Source organism: Eleginops maclovinus, chromosome 7 (genome assembly GCF_036324505.1).
Source record: "Eleginops maclovinus isolate JMC-PN-2008 ecotype Puerto Natales chromosome 7, JC_Emac_rtc_rv5, whole genome shotgun sequence".
Lineage (NCBI taxonomy): Eukaryota > Metazoa > Chordata > Actinopteri > Perciformes > Eleginopidae > Eleginops > Eleginops maclovinus.
The window spans coordinates 1,341,594-1,356,662 of record NC_086355.1 but is presented as its reverse complement, the minus strand read 5'-3'; the positions used below and the strand labels follow the sequence as shown (position 1 = coordinate 1,356,662).

Sequence of the window (15,069 nt, the reverse complement as noted above, 5' to 3'; positions counted from 1 at the left end):
TCTCCTCTCACGTGTTGAATCACATTTAGGGGATTACAGTCATACACCCTGACCTGCTGAAGGTTTATATTCAGAGGGAGGCAGGCGTCACACGGCTCCTCAGCTGACAGATTTCACGTCTCAACAGTGACCACACATTGCAGACGGTATCAGATAAGGTGCTGCAGGTACACATTAGTGCATTAATGCATCTTTCCTTAAGCACCCTTACAAGAAATCCATTATTTCCTATTTCAGGTTCATAATAGTTCGTATTAGTATTTATTGTGGAACAGAACTGATGTCTAGTTTATTTGTTTAGTTGTCAGAGACCGCACACAATAAGAACATACATCTCTAAGAGTTAAGGTGCTTTAAGTTTGCTGATTCCCCTCTGCACACAATACTGCACATATTCAATAACAACATGTGAGAGCACAACATATTTCATACACGCTAAAACTAATACACTTCAAAAACATGTGCATTAGTATCTTGAGTAATTTAAATAACATAACAACAAAGAATCACAGAAAGCTAAACTAACGTGTGATGATTGGTTTCATCTGCAATCCATTTCTTGACCTGGCGTGAAAACCAGGAGAAATCAGAGTTTGCTTTAAGCTTATTGGGAATATTGTTCCATGTTTCGAACCTGACTTTTGTCTACACTGCTATGGACAATCCTTTGCACTCTACACATCTCTTAATATATCCAACCTCCTACTTTTGAAGGAACTGTTTTTTTTGGTGTTATTTTGTATGTATTGATCTTTCCTGTGTTTATATATATGTATGTATATGCAGCTCCGGAAAAAACTCAAAGACCACCGCAGCATTATCAGTTTGTCTTGTTTTTATTATTTATAGGTATGTCTTTGAGTTCAATTATGATTATTTTATTGTATCCTATAAACTACTGACTACATTTCTCTCTGTTGGAATTCAACAGACACTGGAATGGCTGCCATACATGTAGAGATAAAGATTTAGGAGAGGTTTTGGAGTGGTCTCTTAATTGTATATGTTGTGTATAGGAGTGTATGTATATACATATTCTATATATATTGTATATTTTTACTTTTGCTTTTTTTTTGGATAAACCTTGGGACTGTGGGAGACAGTATTTGGAACTTCCTGTCGGTACACACTGCTGGACAGATTGATATTATAGTTGACTTTGTCTAAAGCTTCGTACAGAGGCACTGAAGGGTGAGCTCTGTGTAGCCCGACATGCATAAATACTTCTTAAATATTTACCTTTCATATTTGGTTTACACACGAGCCGTCTCCTTGGTTAAAGCTGCAGTTTTGAGGCTCTAGAAGTGAGGAAGGACGACAGTATTACAGTGCATTATGGGTAAATAGACTCTAATGAATCCTGATGATGCGATCAGAGTCTCAGGTTAGACTCGCTGATCCCTCTGTGGTGTTTGTTTAGTGGTGGTGGTGGTGTTGTTGTTGTTGGGGGGGGGGGGTCAGGTTGTGTTGCAGATGTTTCCTGCCTCATTGTTCAGAAACTAAACAGAAGCTCCCGCAGCGGACCAGCAGGCGCCTGCAGTCCGTTACACTTCCCACAATCCTCCTTGACCCGGACCCCCCTCTGCACACAGAGCTGTGTCAGATAACACACGGGCTGGTTAATGTCGGCTCAGGGACGGTTCACACAGGCTGTCCAGCTCTCAGGCTCTGGGTTTGTGGTTCTTCACTCTTAAACAGCTGAGAGTCTGGACTGTGTCGGAGCGAGCGACTGTGACTGAGATCTGACCGTTTATTATCAGCAGCAGTTACCAAATGAATGAATAAGCAGAAAATGAATAAGAAGAGCATTAAAACAGCTGTTCAGAGATGCACTGCACAGGGACGGTTCACACAGGCTGTCCAGCTCTCAGGCTCTGGGTTTGTGGTTCTTCACTCTTAAACAACTGAGAGTCTGCAACGACGTGAGAACACAGAGCTGTTTGTTCAGGAACTCGGGCATGAAACTATATCAAAACTGCTAGATTTGTTTTTGAATTCAAAGCTCTGCTGCAGGAACAGTCTGCTTTCTCTCATGGAGAGCAACACGTCCGACAGGTGTGATGTTCGGACACGTTTGTACTCGTTATCGTTTGTTTTTCCCCAATTAATTTGACCTGAAAGTACCGTCAGGTGAGTGGCTTGGTGCTTTTTTCCCTCTGGCTGGTGAATCTGAACAAGCATTAAGCAGTTAAAGAGACACACATTGTCCTGAGGAGGAGGAGGAGACCAAAACCAGAGCCAAAATACAACAGATTTATGTTTCATGTAGTCTTTAAAAGTGTATTTTCTAATAGTACTCTTCCAACTGGTTAAACAATTCCCTGGGTAAGTTCAGTAAGGTAAGGTAAGAGGGACTTTATTCATCCCAGACTGGGACATTTTTGCGTTGCAGCAGCATTGCACATATTTAGAGATGAAAACAATTCTAAAAATAGAAACATCTCAAAATAGAAATAGAAATAAAAGTGTAAAGACGTCCTTCAGTACGTCTGTATATTTGAATAAACACAGATTCAATGATAAGCATATATAAAACAACCCTTTAATATACATTTCCTCTTAAAATAACTGCTTATAACTATTTTTCAAAGTGTTGTGTTTTCCTGATTAGCTTGAATGCTAACTTAACATTAGAAACGCCATTGACAAGCTAACCTGATTAGCATCGTCATGTTTTTAAGTGTTCATACATATTTAACAACTGTTTTAAATAACTGTTGCAGGTAGGTGTTTAAATAGAATAAAGCTGACTTCTTACAGACAAATGTGCTTTAAATGTGAGCACAGAAAATGAATCAAAAGAGCATTAAAGCTGTATATTCAGTTTATCCCTGATAAGGAAACTTCTACAAAGCGCTGTGAAATGTCCCTTTATGTCCACACACCTCCTCTCTCTCTATTATCTCTGCTGATATCTCTGGAGATCTACTCAGAAATTAAAAATGCAAAACAACCCCCTGCCTCTCTGTCCTGCTGTAACCTCTCCCCACAGATTTCACAGTCACATGTAACTCTCTCTCGCTGTAACTCGCCTCTGAGAAACTTTCCCACTGACTTGCTGCTGTCAGACGGATTTACCTCCGCTCCAGATCATACACATCTTAGCGGGCGGGCGGCCAAACCCCGGCCAGTTCAGTCTCATTCTGCCTCCCAGTGCCTCCCCAAAGACACTTTCTCTTCCTGTATGCACATGCAAATCACTTTTACACAACCTGTTTAGCCCCCACTGTGCTCTACATGATTGTTTCACCTCCTGGGCCCTGCAGCAGACATACTGGTTCAGTTTCACTCTCCCAGTTCACTAGAGATGCTTTTTTACACTTGTTTCCCCTTATGATGTCCTTATGAGCCCTTCACTGTAAATATTAAAGGGTCTGCTGCATGCTTTACCTGCATTAGGGTCCAATCCTGCACATTTAGTTACTCCCTCTGGAGGGAACACGGAGATTTTAGCCTTTGCAGACCATTTACATGCACTAAAACCTATAGAACACACTACAGGAGAGGGAAAACACAAAAAGCACAACAGGGCCAGTAGTTGTTCTGTTATCCTGCAGACTGAAGTGAAAACACAACCTCCTGGTAGAGTTCGATATAAAATACTAACTTTCAAAGTACTTTATCCAATACACTCTTTCATCTTTATCAAAAAACCCTGAAATATCCGTCTGGTTTTCAGATCCTCAGACTGTTCTCCACCGAAATGTCTTGACAGATATTTGATTAGAGAACGAACGTCTGAACTGAATTTCATGGACATCCGTCAGAGTGTCGGAGCGACCAACTGTGACTGAGATCTGACAACACTTTAATATACATTTCTTCTTAAAAACACGGCTTATGAATATATTTTTTAAGAGTTGTGTTTTCCTGATTAGCTTGAATGCTAACTTAACATTAGAAACGCCATTTACAAGCTAACCTGATTAGCATCGTCATGTTTTTAAATGTTCACATATATTTAACAACTGTTTTAAATAACTGTTGCAGGTAGGTGTTTAAATAGAATATAGCTGACTACTTACAGACAAATGTGCTTTGAATTTCAACACAGACAAATCAATAAAAAGAGCATTAAAACAGCTGTTCTGCTCCAAATTGCAAAAGGAACTACGGCGAGTCTGCAGGGACAAATAGAGCCGAAGATTATTACATCCTGAAGCAGAAGGACCAGTGGTTAATTTGAGCCGGATCCTGCCGGAACAGGATCCGGCACCTCTTCATTTTGGCCACCCTGTGTTCCGGCACCTATTTGGGCAGATCCGGTAGGCCTACCTCTCACAAAAAATAAAAATAAAAAAATGGTTAAAATGAAATAAAATATACAGATATTAATTTACAGAAAAAAATCCCAAGAATTTCATGTCGTTTATTAAGATTAAGATTTGAAAGAGTCGGCATGTCAAAAAGACAGTTACATTTACTGTCTTTCTTCAAAAAGAAGGAAGAGGTAATAGACACTTCAAAACGAGTCAGAAAAGCCTCCACAAGCAGCGACGAGGGCAGCTGCAGCCGTCATGTTGATGGTCAAAACCAGGAGGAGGTTAGCGCCGCAACAGCTAGCCAGCTAGCTAACCGACAGCTAGCCAAGCCCGGGCAGGAGGCTGGCACCGTGTCAGCAGCGGGTCAGGTTCACCGCCAGCCGGAGCAGGAGCCAGCTACCGTCGGCCAGGTGGACCACCAACAGCAACCGGTGGGTACCCTGGCATCAACTAGCCCGGTACAACAGCTGGAGCAGGCAAGTGGAACCGCGACATCAGGCTTACAGCAGGAAGAGTCAGTAGGAGAGGAGAGCGTAGAGGAGTGTGGGACGTCCAGCGACAGGTCAGGGATGGGATGCACAACTGCTTGGACAGAAGCTCAGCTAAAAGTGAAGCAGACTTACTATCCCTAGCTTTTTAGGGGAAAATCAGGTTTGGGTTGCACAACGTGTAAGGTGGTGGGGACTTTGGGGGCAGAGAAGACGTCGGGGATGAAACTGGCAAAAGAGTGGGTTTTATGCACAGTAACCTCATCTGCTTCAGATATTATAAAACAGCAACGCGCACTTAGAAAAAAGGTATTTGAACATGCCCGTACCAAGGCTCACCTAGCAGCAGCAAACATTCTCGAAAAGGCAAAAGTGGACACTTTAGGACAATCTATAATTAATAGTCAGTCTGAACAGATGGCCACTACAGCTCGCGTATTTCGCACGGCGTACAAGGAGGCTAAACGCCACCGTCCCGCATATGGCTTCGAACAGGAGATTGATTGCCAAGAATGAAATGGACTCGATATGGGGAGAATTTTACATTCCAATGTTGCATGTGGAAACATACAGAAACATATTTCTGAAGAAATGAAAAGAAAACTGTTTGAAAAAATAGTACAGTGCACTCCCAAAATCAGTGTAATGCTGGATGAGTCAACCAGTTTAAGCAAAAAGAGCTGCTTGATAATATAGCCTACATTAGGGCTCAGTTGCCCGATATGGACAAGCCTACAAACATTTTTACTGAACTCGTAGAGCTAGATGATCTAACTGCTCAAGGTATTGTCCACAAACTGTTGTCTGCTCTGGAGCGCCTGCATTTGACACAGGATTTTCTCTCTAAGACCCTCATTGGAGTAACTTGTGATGGTGCTTCGGTTATGTTAGGGCGTAAAAGCGGAGTGGCGAGTCGGCTCCAGGCCATGTTTCCCAACATTACTGTGTGGCACTGCTCAGCCCACAGGCTTGAGCTTGCAGTCGCAGACGTAGTGAAAGAGATGGGTGCTATAAATCACTTTAAATCAGTGTGGAAGAACTACCCAGCACTTTACAAGCATTTCAAAACTGCATCAGAAGATCCCTCCCGTAACAGTGTCACAAAGCAAACATACAGTGGGCTTGCTATGCGCTTATCTTCGCATGTGTTTGTGAACAATTTAGGCATAATGTGCGATGCATTGCAAGAATTATCTGAGCTCTCAGTCGAGCTTCAAAAACGAGACATTACCATCATTTCAGCACACAAGTCAATTTGTCGGGAAATCAGGGTACTTGAGGCCATGTCGGATCGGCCAGGTCGCTACACTGAACTGAGCCAAAGGGGAATTGAGGAAAACTCTTTCCATGGCATCACGCTGAATGGAGGAAAATCAAGCGACAGATCACTCGACCCCAAGCAGTTTTTTCTAACTGTGGCCAAGAACTTGGAGGACCGTATGTTATCTCAAGGAGGCCGGATGCCAGATAAAACTGGATATAACAAGTTCATTGAGGAGTTGAAGGTGCTTTACGCACAATACTGGCCCGAGGACGCAGGTGCGCTGTATGGAGAGACTGAGGTCGAGTCACTGTGTCAGCGCTTCAACATTGCCAACCCGCGCGCAGTCATACGGGCCTACAGAAGGTACAGACACTCAGATGGCAAAGACCCCCCCGATGAGCTGATGGAGTTACTTGTTGCTGTCAACAGCATTCCAATTGCAAGTGCTGAATGTGAGCGCGGATTTTCACAAATGAACTTGATTTGCACTCCCAACCGTAGCTCTTTGCTCACATCCACCATGTCATCTTTACTCTTCCTAAATCTTGTTGGACCCCCCCTGGCTAAATTCAATCCAGTCCCGTACGTGAGGTCCTGGGTGGCCAAAGGACACAGAACTGCCACAGACACACGCAGTAAAAGTAGAAAAAAAGAGATGGAGGACAATCCGGACATGCTCGTGATGTGGGGTGTTTTAAACAACTAAATATGGTGAGCAAACATACTGTCTATTAATAGGCCGCCGTGCCAATCTTTGAATAATACATATTTTTTTACACGTTAAACCTGTTGAGAAATTGATTGCTGGCTGTATACTGAAGTCCCACCTGTGGTGATGTGTTGTTGTTGTGCGTTGTGCGTACTATCCTAAAATAATTGTAAATTATCGTCATAACATTTATACCATGGATACTATTTGAAATCGAGGCTTGTATGTCCCACAGCGTTGCAAGTGGACATTTTCATGTTGTTTTCAGCACCTTTTATGTATACGTTCCGGGACCTGTACGCGTCTCGTCATCCCTGAGCTGTCATGTACTTTGCGTTCCGGCACCTTATGATTTACAAATTAAGCACTGAGAAGGACCTCTTAGAAATGAAAACCCTCTTTAAGCTGAGATTCAACAAAGCTCTGACCCTCCTGGAGGACGTGCAGGGAGATCAGCCTGGGAATAATACTAACACTAATAAGATTTTATTTCTGGAGCAGGACTCTGCCAACCAGCCCCGTTATGTGAGACGCAGATCTGGATTTTTCCACCATCTCCTTCCTCTTTTTCTCTCAGAGTCTGGGTGTGTCTCGCTGCTGCTTTTGGAATAATTGACTGAACAACAGAACACTCCCTGGAGAACTTGGCCTCGTTTGGGAATGTGTTATTTGGGAGGGAGTTTAAGAAGAAGTGAGGGAGTAAACATGTAGAGGAAAACTTCTGAAATCCCTCCCCAGGTTTTTGGTTTTATGTTGAGGTGTGTTTGCAGGAAGAAGACGAGAAGCAGGTTTAAAATCTGGAAAGAAAGGAAATTGTGAAGCCACCGTGCCACTGAGATGGAGCGGAGGTGCTGCAGATGGGAAAGGTGGAGGAAGTCAGATGGAAAATGAAGATGGGATGGAAAAATAATAAAGAGCAGATTGAAGAGACGGGGTGAGAGAGGAAACAGAAACAGGGAGGAGTTTATACACTCAAGTATGAAGGGTTATTCTGCTGCCTCTAGGAGTGTCTGGTGTGTTACACAAGGAGATAGGAAACATGTAGACAGAAGGAGAGAGAAGGCTAGGAAGCAACTGAGAGGAGAGGAAAGCATACCAGGAAAAGAGGAGAAAAGATGGAGAGAGTAAACAAGAAGACGAGAAGAGATTGGAGGACAGAGAAGATGATGAGAGGAAAGGAAACAAGGAGCAAGAAGGAGAGGAAAGTATACGGAAAAGAAAAGGAAACAAGGATAAAATACTAAAGGAAAGTAGAGGAGGAAAAGACAGACGGAGAAAGAGGAGATGAAAGAAGAGATAAGAAAAGGAAACAAGGAAATAGAGAGGAGAAAGAGAGATGAGAGGAACGGAACGGAGGAGCGATATGAGGAGAGTGTGTGTGTGTGTGTATGTGTGTGTGTTTCCATATCAGCTGTGTCTCTGCAAATACTGTCTGTCTGCAGGAATTGTATTCTCATTGTGACAGGCAGATGATAAAGATGATGTACACACACACACACACACACACACACGCACACACACGCTTCCCCTGTGTTTGTATTGTTTTGGTTGGAAGCAGCTTCCTGTCCCTCTCTGCAGAGACGTCTTGAGTTTAAAGTCAGACGCCGTCTCTCCGTGATAAATGCTTTACTACACCATCAAACATTTACAGCAGTCTGATGGTTACGTGCCGGAGGAGGATAAGCAGTGCAGCGTCAAAAACGTCTTCTGAACGGTCCGACCGGGTCACGTATAAAAGAAATAACGTTTGATTAACCCCCACTTTGTTTACTCAGTCTTAAAGTGACTTTGTGCCTAGATTACAACTAACTGAATAGTCAACTAACTGAAAAGTAATCAGTAAATCTCAGAAAAGAGTCCGTACTTATTAGGATGTATATGGTTAGACTTGGCACTACATTTCCCATCATTGTTTATTGTTTAAAAGGATCCCCATTAGCTGTCACCAGAGTGAGACAAGCTAGTCTTCCTGGGGTCCAAACATACAACATAACAATACACCAGATACAAATCGTACTTCACTTAACAATGATCATCTAAAAGCAGTAAATCATTATAAACATCATCAGAAATTATTCAGGAAATGATTACATTCATTACTGCGTTCATACTGTAGGTATGTCCATTCCCTACTCACACATTTCAATTTAAATATCTGCAGGATTAAAACAGGAAGTGCGAAGATAAGAGTCATCCAGGCGTTGACTGCGCCTGAAGCTTGTATTTCTTCCTGTTCGATTTACTTTTTGTTACTGAATAGATATCATTTCTGTAGTTGTAATAAAATCCATTCCCTCTGACTGTCGGCGTGCGCCCTCAAACCAAAATGCAGATTTCCCCCTAAAATGTTAAAGTGATGCCAGAGAGAATAAATAGGGGATGGATGTCCGGTGGGTCTGCCGGGGGACGAGTGGCAGGCAGCAGGCTGACACTGAGACTGAGATTTCTGATCCTTTCTTTTACTCTCCTTTTTTCTGGAGAGGAAGTAAAGAAACCGGAACTCTGGATTTATTTGAGGTGCTGATTGAACGATATCTCCCCCCGAGAGGCAGGAGGAGGGGGGGTGTATGCTGGAGCATGGTGACTGCATTCCTCTTCCCCCCCTCCCCCCTCCATATCCTGTCGTTCCTCACATTCCTGCACAGAGCTGAACCCAAACTGTGTGTGTGTGTGTGTGTGTGTGTGTGTGTGTGTGTGTGCGCTTCTCTCTTTGCAAGCACTACTTTGACTTTAACCTCTTGAGAATGAGAACTTGTGGAAAGTTATAACGCAGATATTTTTATTTATTGAGAATTTATTTTAATAATGAGGTTATTTTTTTCATGTTTGTTTTTTATTTTAAAATTTACTTTTGATTTAGATTTTTTTAGATCTTACTTATTTTTTAAGTATTAAATAAATAAAATAATTATTGATAACAAATTGATTTAAAAGTGTTGAAAAGAAAAACAGATTTATCACAAAACATGTCAATTAGGAGACAAAAATCCTAAATGCTCTTATTTATAATAACTATGAGATTAATAGTCAAAATCATGAAATAATCGAGTACCAAAAGTGTGAAAGATGGAACATGGAAGAGGGCTTATTGGTAAAGGAAATGGACGATAGAGACGGAAACCTTTAAGGATTGTTGATTCAACAGCAGCTGACTTTGAACTTGTTGTGTCCTGCTGTGTCGTGATATTGGCTCCCCTCAGAAACAACACTCTGGATTTATTCCCAGCTGATCGTTTCCAGCAGAAAGCATGTGAGAAATGCACAAAGTGGGACAGATTTGCAGGGATTGTGGAGGCAGGCTGTGGGAAACACACAGGATCGGATCAGAGGAGAGCCAAACTGGTTTCCGCCCAGTTTCCATCTTTAATTCACTGCATTTCATTCCCAGTCAGAGCTTTATCTATATCCGTGTTACTTCAACAGGTATAAGATGATGCAACTCAGAGACCTAAACAGATATTTCTGAATTACATCCTCTCTTTTACCCATCTCCCCTTCACTTCCTCTAACAGTTTCTTTGTGTGCTTCCTGTCCAGGCGCTGCTGAAGCTGGACTGCCAGGGCCTGGTTGCTCGGCTGGTGATGGACTTTGTGCTCCTCACCACGGCAGTGGAGGTTGCTGGGCGGTGGAGGGAACTCGCCGAGAGACTGGTGAAGGTTTCCCGCCAACAGATGGACGCTTACGAGGCGCCGCACCGAGACAAGAGCGGCGTGGTGGACAGCGAGGTACGTTTGTCCTCAACGAGACCGCTGATATCTAGAATCCTTTCAGAATAAAAGCCTCATGTCAACAAATGATGGGATTATGTCCACTGAAGAGGCTAACAGGCTTTTATTTTGAAACAGAAATCGAGTCAAGGAGATTTCCATTAAAAATATTAGTAATTAATCATGAAAAATGAACTCATAATTAGAAATGAAGTCGAAGAAATGAAATAAAAATTGTTAAAATATTAGAAAAATAATGATGTATGAACAAAATGTTAAAATCATAAATGTAATAAATTATGATTTTATTTATTATTTTTTATATACGTTCTAATACATTATTTAAAGAGACAAAATTATCAAATTAAAAATACATTAAAATACTTTTTATGAATATTATAAAAAATACTTTAAACTTTGAAATAAAAAGTTAAAATCATGGCATTTTGTTGTGTATTTAAACTCTAAATTCTCTTAACCACAGACCTTATTTCAGCAAAACTACCAAAAACACATTCAGAAAAGCATTGATCTCCAGAGATGGGACAGAAAGTGATGAAATGCTGAGTCAAGTCTGGGTTTAGGACTCCTTCCCTCAGCTCTCTATTGGTCTTTGTGTTCACTTCTGAATGGAAGCTCTCTCTCTCTGCAGGCCATGTGGAAGCCGGCGTACGACTTCCTGGTGACGTGGGCGGCTCAGATCGGCGACAGCTACCGGGACGTCCTACAGGAGCTGCACCTGGGTCTGGACAAGATGAAGAACCCCATCACCAAACGCTGGAAGCACCTGACCGGATCCCTCATCCTCGTCAACTGCCTGGATGCCCTGCGGAGCTCCGCCTTCAGCCCGGCGGCGCAGGACGACTACGCCATCTGAACACTGTCCTCCGCCACGCCGCCACGCTCACGGTTCAAATGCTGCAAACCAGCTGATACTTCTGCTGGATCACAGCTCCTCGAGCACCAGTCAGTGTTCACAGACTCTTTTAATAGCCCCGTCTCGCATAGTTATGTATTTTTGTACTCTTATTATGGCACAGCGTTTTTTAAAACACTTTGGTTAAGAACTGTGGATCGAACGCCGAGAAAATACACTTTTTAGATATCCTAGCCTCGTCACACGTGTCAAATATCTCCTATTTATTTGTACGTACGGAGGCCGACACAGGCTAACACTTTACAACGATACGTATACAAACACAAATCAAAACTCATGCAGAAACATCTGCAGCAGCTGCTCAACACATGCAGCATTTAGAGAACATTCAGCAGCCTGCAGCTGCAGAAACCAAACGTGCAGTTGTCCAGCTTTATGATCCTGATAGTCACCCAGCGCTACGGTCCCAGCTGTGTGCATCTCTCTTTAGTGTCCCCTGGTCTCCAGCTGTGTGCATCTCTCTTTAGTGTCCCCTGGTCTCCAGCTGTGTGCATCTCTCTTTAGTGTCTCCTGGTCTCCAGCTGTGTGCATCTCTCTTTAGTGTCCCCTGGTCTCCAGCTGTGTGCGTCTCTCTTTAGTGTCCCCTGGTCTCCAGCTGTGTGCGTCTCTCTTTAGTGTCCCCTGGTCTCCGTTGTGTTTGTAGCTTAACGCAGCGTTTTGTATTTGCAGCATTTGGTTTCTGCAGCTTTTAGTGACGCTGCTCATGTTTCCTCGAGTTGCTGAATGTTTTACCTGCATGGTTTCTGAAGCTGCAGCGTGTTTCTCCTGAGGGAAGAGTTATGGTCCGCTGTTGTGTGTTTGCCCGTGTTGACCACGCTGTGTACATCAAAGAGAAAGTCAATTCTTCAGGTTCCCTCACTGTTGGTCCCGCTCATTTCACAAATATCTGGATGTCAGTCGGTATTTTGTTAAGATTGCTTCAAAGAAAAAACAGATACATGTATTAACATTGCACACCAGTTCTGAAGTCCACTAGTGCCAAAACATTCAGTCAGTTTATGGAGTTAACATTTTATTGGAACATGGTCACCTTGTCTTTTATATTCTTGTTAATTACACTTTTGCTTAAACAAAACAAGTGATTCAAATAGTTTTTCTAACTCAAATTGATTGAATATGAATCTGGTTTCAGCTGCTTAAATGTGAGGATTTGCTGGTTTTATTTCCTTTTAGTTCTCATTGATTTAATGTTAAACTGTAGGTCAGAATCTTTATGGATTTTGTTCATATTTTTCTGAATCCTCGACACGTCATCATGTCCTCGTGTCTTTCTGGAGTATCTTTGAGTTATCAGAAGGTTTATTTCCCTCTGTTTTAATGGAGCGACTGTAGATTTCCACTTCTATATTTCTCAGTCTCAGAAGACCTTAAGGTGCCAAACTCCTGATGAGACTAAAAGCTTCAGAAGCAATTAGTAAAAAGAAACCTGTTAAATGAGATTTGTACGGAGGCCCTGAGAGGCAAATTAAAATAAATTCTGGTGACTCGTTTTTCATTTTGTTTCATTTCACTTTTTTCTTCTCCTGAGTTTCTTTAATGTTTGGATAATTCATCTTTGAGTTACTTATTTTTTATTTGTAGAAAAACAACAAAAGTAGGTTTGGGCAGGTGGACTGTATTACATTGTGTATGTTTTTATTTTAAATATGGAGACGATTCAAAATAAATGTAGTTTTAAATAACATTTTAAATTTTGATTTATTTTTACCAATTGAAAAAATAAATAATAAAACAATATTTTAGGACTTTTAGAAAATAAGTGGGAAAGGAAAACATTTTTTCATCCGAGTTTTTTTCTGTTTCCATAAAAATAGATTTATTGCTGTTAAAATTCAGGCTATTTTTTTAATAGTATTTACTTTAAAATAATAACATTTGTTCCAGACAATAAAATGCAATGAAAAATAAATGATATTAATATAATAAATGGGGGGAACTTCATTAAATACACCTGACAAAGGAATGCTTTCACCTGTCTGACAGATAAATAACGAACATTAAGAACATTCATAAAGATCTTGGCTTTACCTTTGCCACCTGTTCAGTACAAACACAGGAGAGAAAACGATTACAAAATATGAAATGCGTCACCAGATTTTACTTCTATCTCACAGAGCTTCCGTAATTGTTATTTTCCAACTGATTGATATGATATGAAAAAGTGATCAGCTTTATCCTCCAACCAAACTCGTGTCTTGACTCTGCGTCTGTTTTTCTCATGTAAGAACTCGTTACCAAAGCTTTCCAGAACCCCCCCCCCAAACTGTAACCTGTGTTTCTGTGACTGCTTGTGGAAGAGACTCTGAATAAAATGTAAATATTTGGACACAATATCTGTACGATTGGATCTGTTTCTGGTCGCCATTTTCTGTTTGTTATCAGCATTTTGTCCGTGAAAAACCACAACGAACTTCTTACACGTTTTATTGTCATCACCATACATTTATGGCAGATTAAAATATATATATTTTTTAATCTGTTTGGTCGGGAAACTGATTTAAAATGGCTTTAACAAATAAAATAAAAACGTTCTGCTTATTTTTACAGTCAATGGTTCTGCCCCCTAAGAGATGTGTATCTGTAAAATCAACATAGTAATAAAAAAACATGTTTCATTTTTAATGTCCCCAAACTAATTCTGTAAGGACTCGTGTTCCCAGATGAAACAGGGAAATTAAATAAATGATATTACTATATATATTTTTGTATCTATTAAAACCACATCTGCACCTCTCGTCAGGAGGCTCCTTTATCTGCAGCAGGAGCGAGGGGCCGCCATGTTTCCTGTTTTCAGCGTCTGTTTGTGGAAGAAGCACGGCGTGAGAAAGTGTGCAGGAGTGTATGCACACACACACAGCGAGGTGAAGCAGGTGAACGACCTCCAGCAGGGTGATGTTGCAGAGATGAGAGCTCTGCAGACGACCTCCAGCAGGGTGATGTTGCAGAGATGAGAGCTCTGCAGTCGGCCTCCAGCAGGGTGATGTTGCAGAGATGAGAGCTCTGCAGACGACCTCCAGCAGGGTGATGTTGCAGAGATGAGAGCTCTGCAGACGACCTCCAGCAGGGTAATGTTGCAGAGATGAGAGCTCTGCAGACGACCTCCAGCAGGGTGATGTTGCAGAGATGAGAGCTCTGCAGACGACCTCCAGCAGGGTGATGTTGCAGAGATGAGAGCTCTGCAGCCTCATACACATCTTGAATTAGAGCTTTCCCTTCCCAGCAGCATAGCTCAGCTGGAGGTGGAAATAATCACAATCATGCTCCAACAAGAAAAAGTTCCTTCTGATCATACGCAGACGGTAATCATCTCAGTGATGAGACATGTGTTCTGAGCTGGAGGTTTCTCACTGTAATGTTTTGGGGGATTCATAGTTAACTGTGTGCACAAGAATTTACAACTCATCCAGAAACCACATATTTTGGTCCAATTGTTCAACGACGTTTCAAATGTTCAACAGATGACATAAAAAACAAGTATACTTTTACTCCTGCACCATTTTGTACCTCAATAACATGAAGCTTTAGCAAGTCTCTGCCAACAGGGAATGAATGCAGAACACATGAGCCTATTTCAGTTTCTTCACAACTCTTCAGAGGCCCACAGAGAAAACCTGAGCGTGTGGAGGAGCACAGGGATTTTAGCCTCTGCAGACCATTTACATGCACAGAAACCTATAGAACTACAGGAGAGAATAACCCGGA

The 15,069-nt window shown here is 41.8% G+C and overlaps 1 protein-coding gene across 1 annotated transcript in view; it reads left to right on the top strand.

Annotated features, from left to right (window-relative positions):
• LOC134867662 (SH3 domain-binding protein 4) overlaps nt 1-13,700 on the top strand; it is a 37,906-nt gene extending 24,206 nt beyond the window's left edge. Inside the window, exons 4-5 of the mRNA XM_063888393.1 lie at nt 10,260-10,448; nt 11,083-13,700. Coding sequence (XP_063744463.1) covers nt 10,260-10,448; nt 11,083-11,307 — 414 coding nt within the window. The 3' untranslated portion in view covers nt 11,308-13,700. The remainder of the gene's footprint in view (nt 1-10,259; nt 10,449-11,082) is intronic.
• Nucleotides 13,701-15,069: the final 1,369 nt, after the last annotated feature.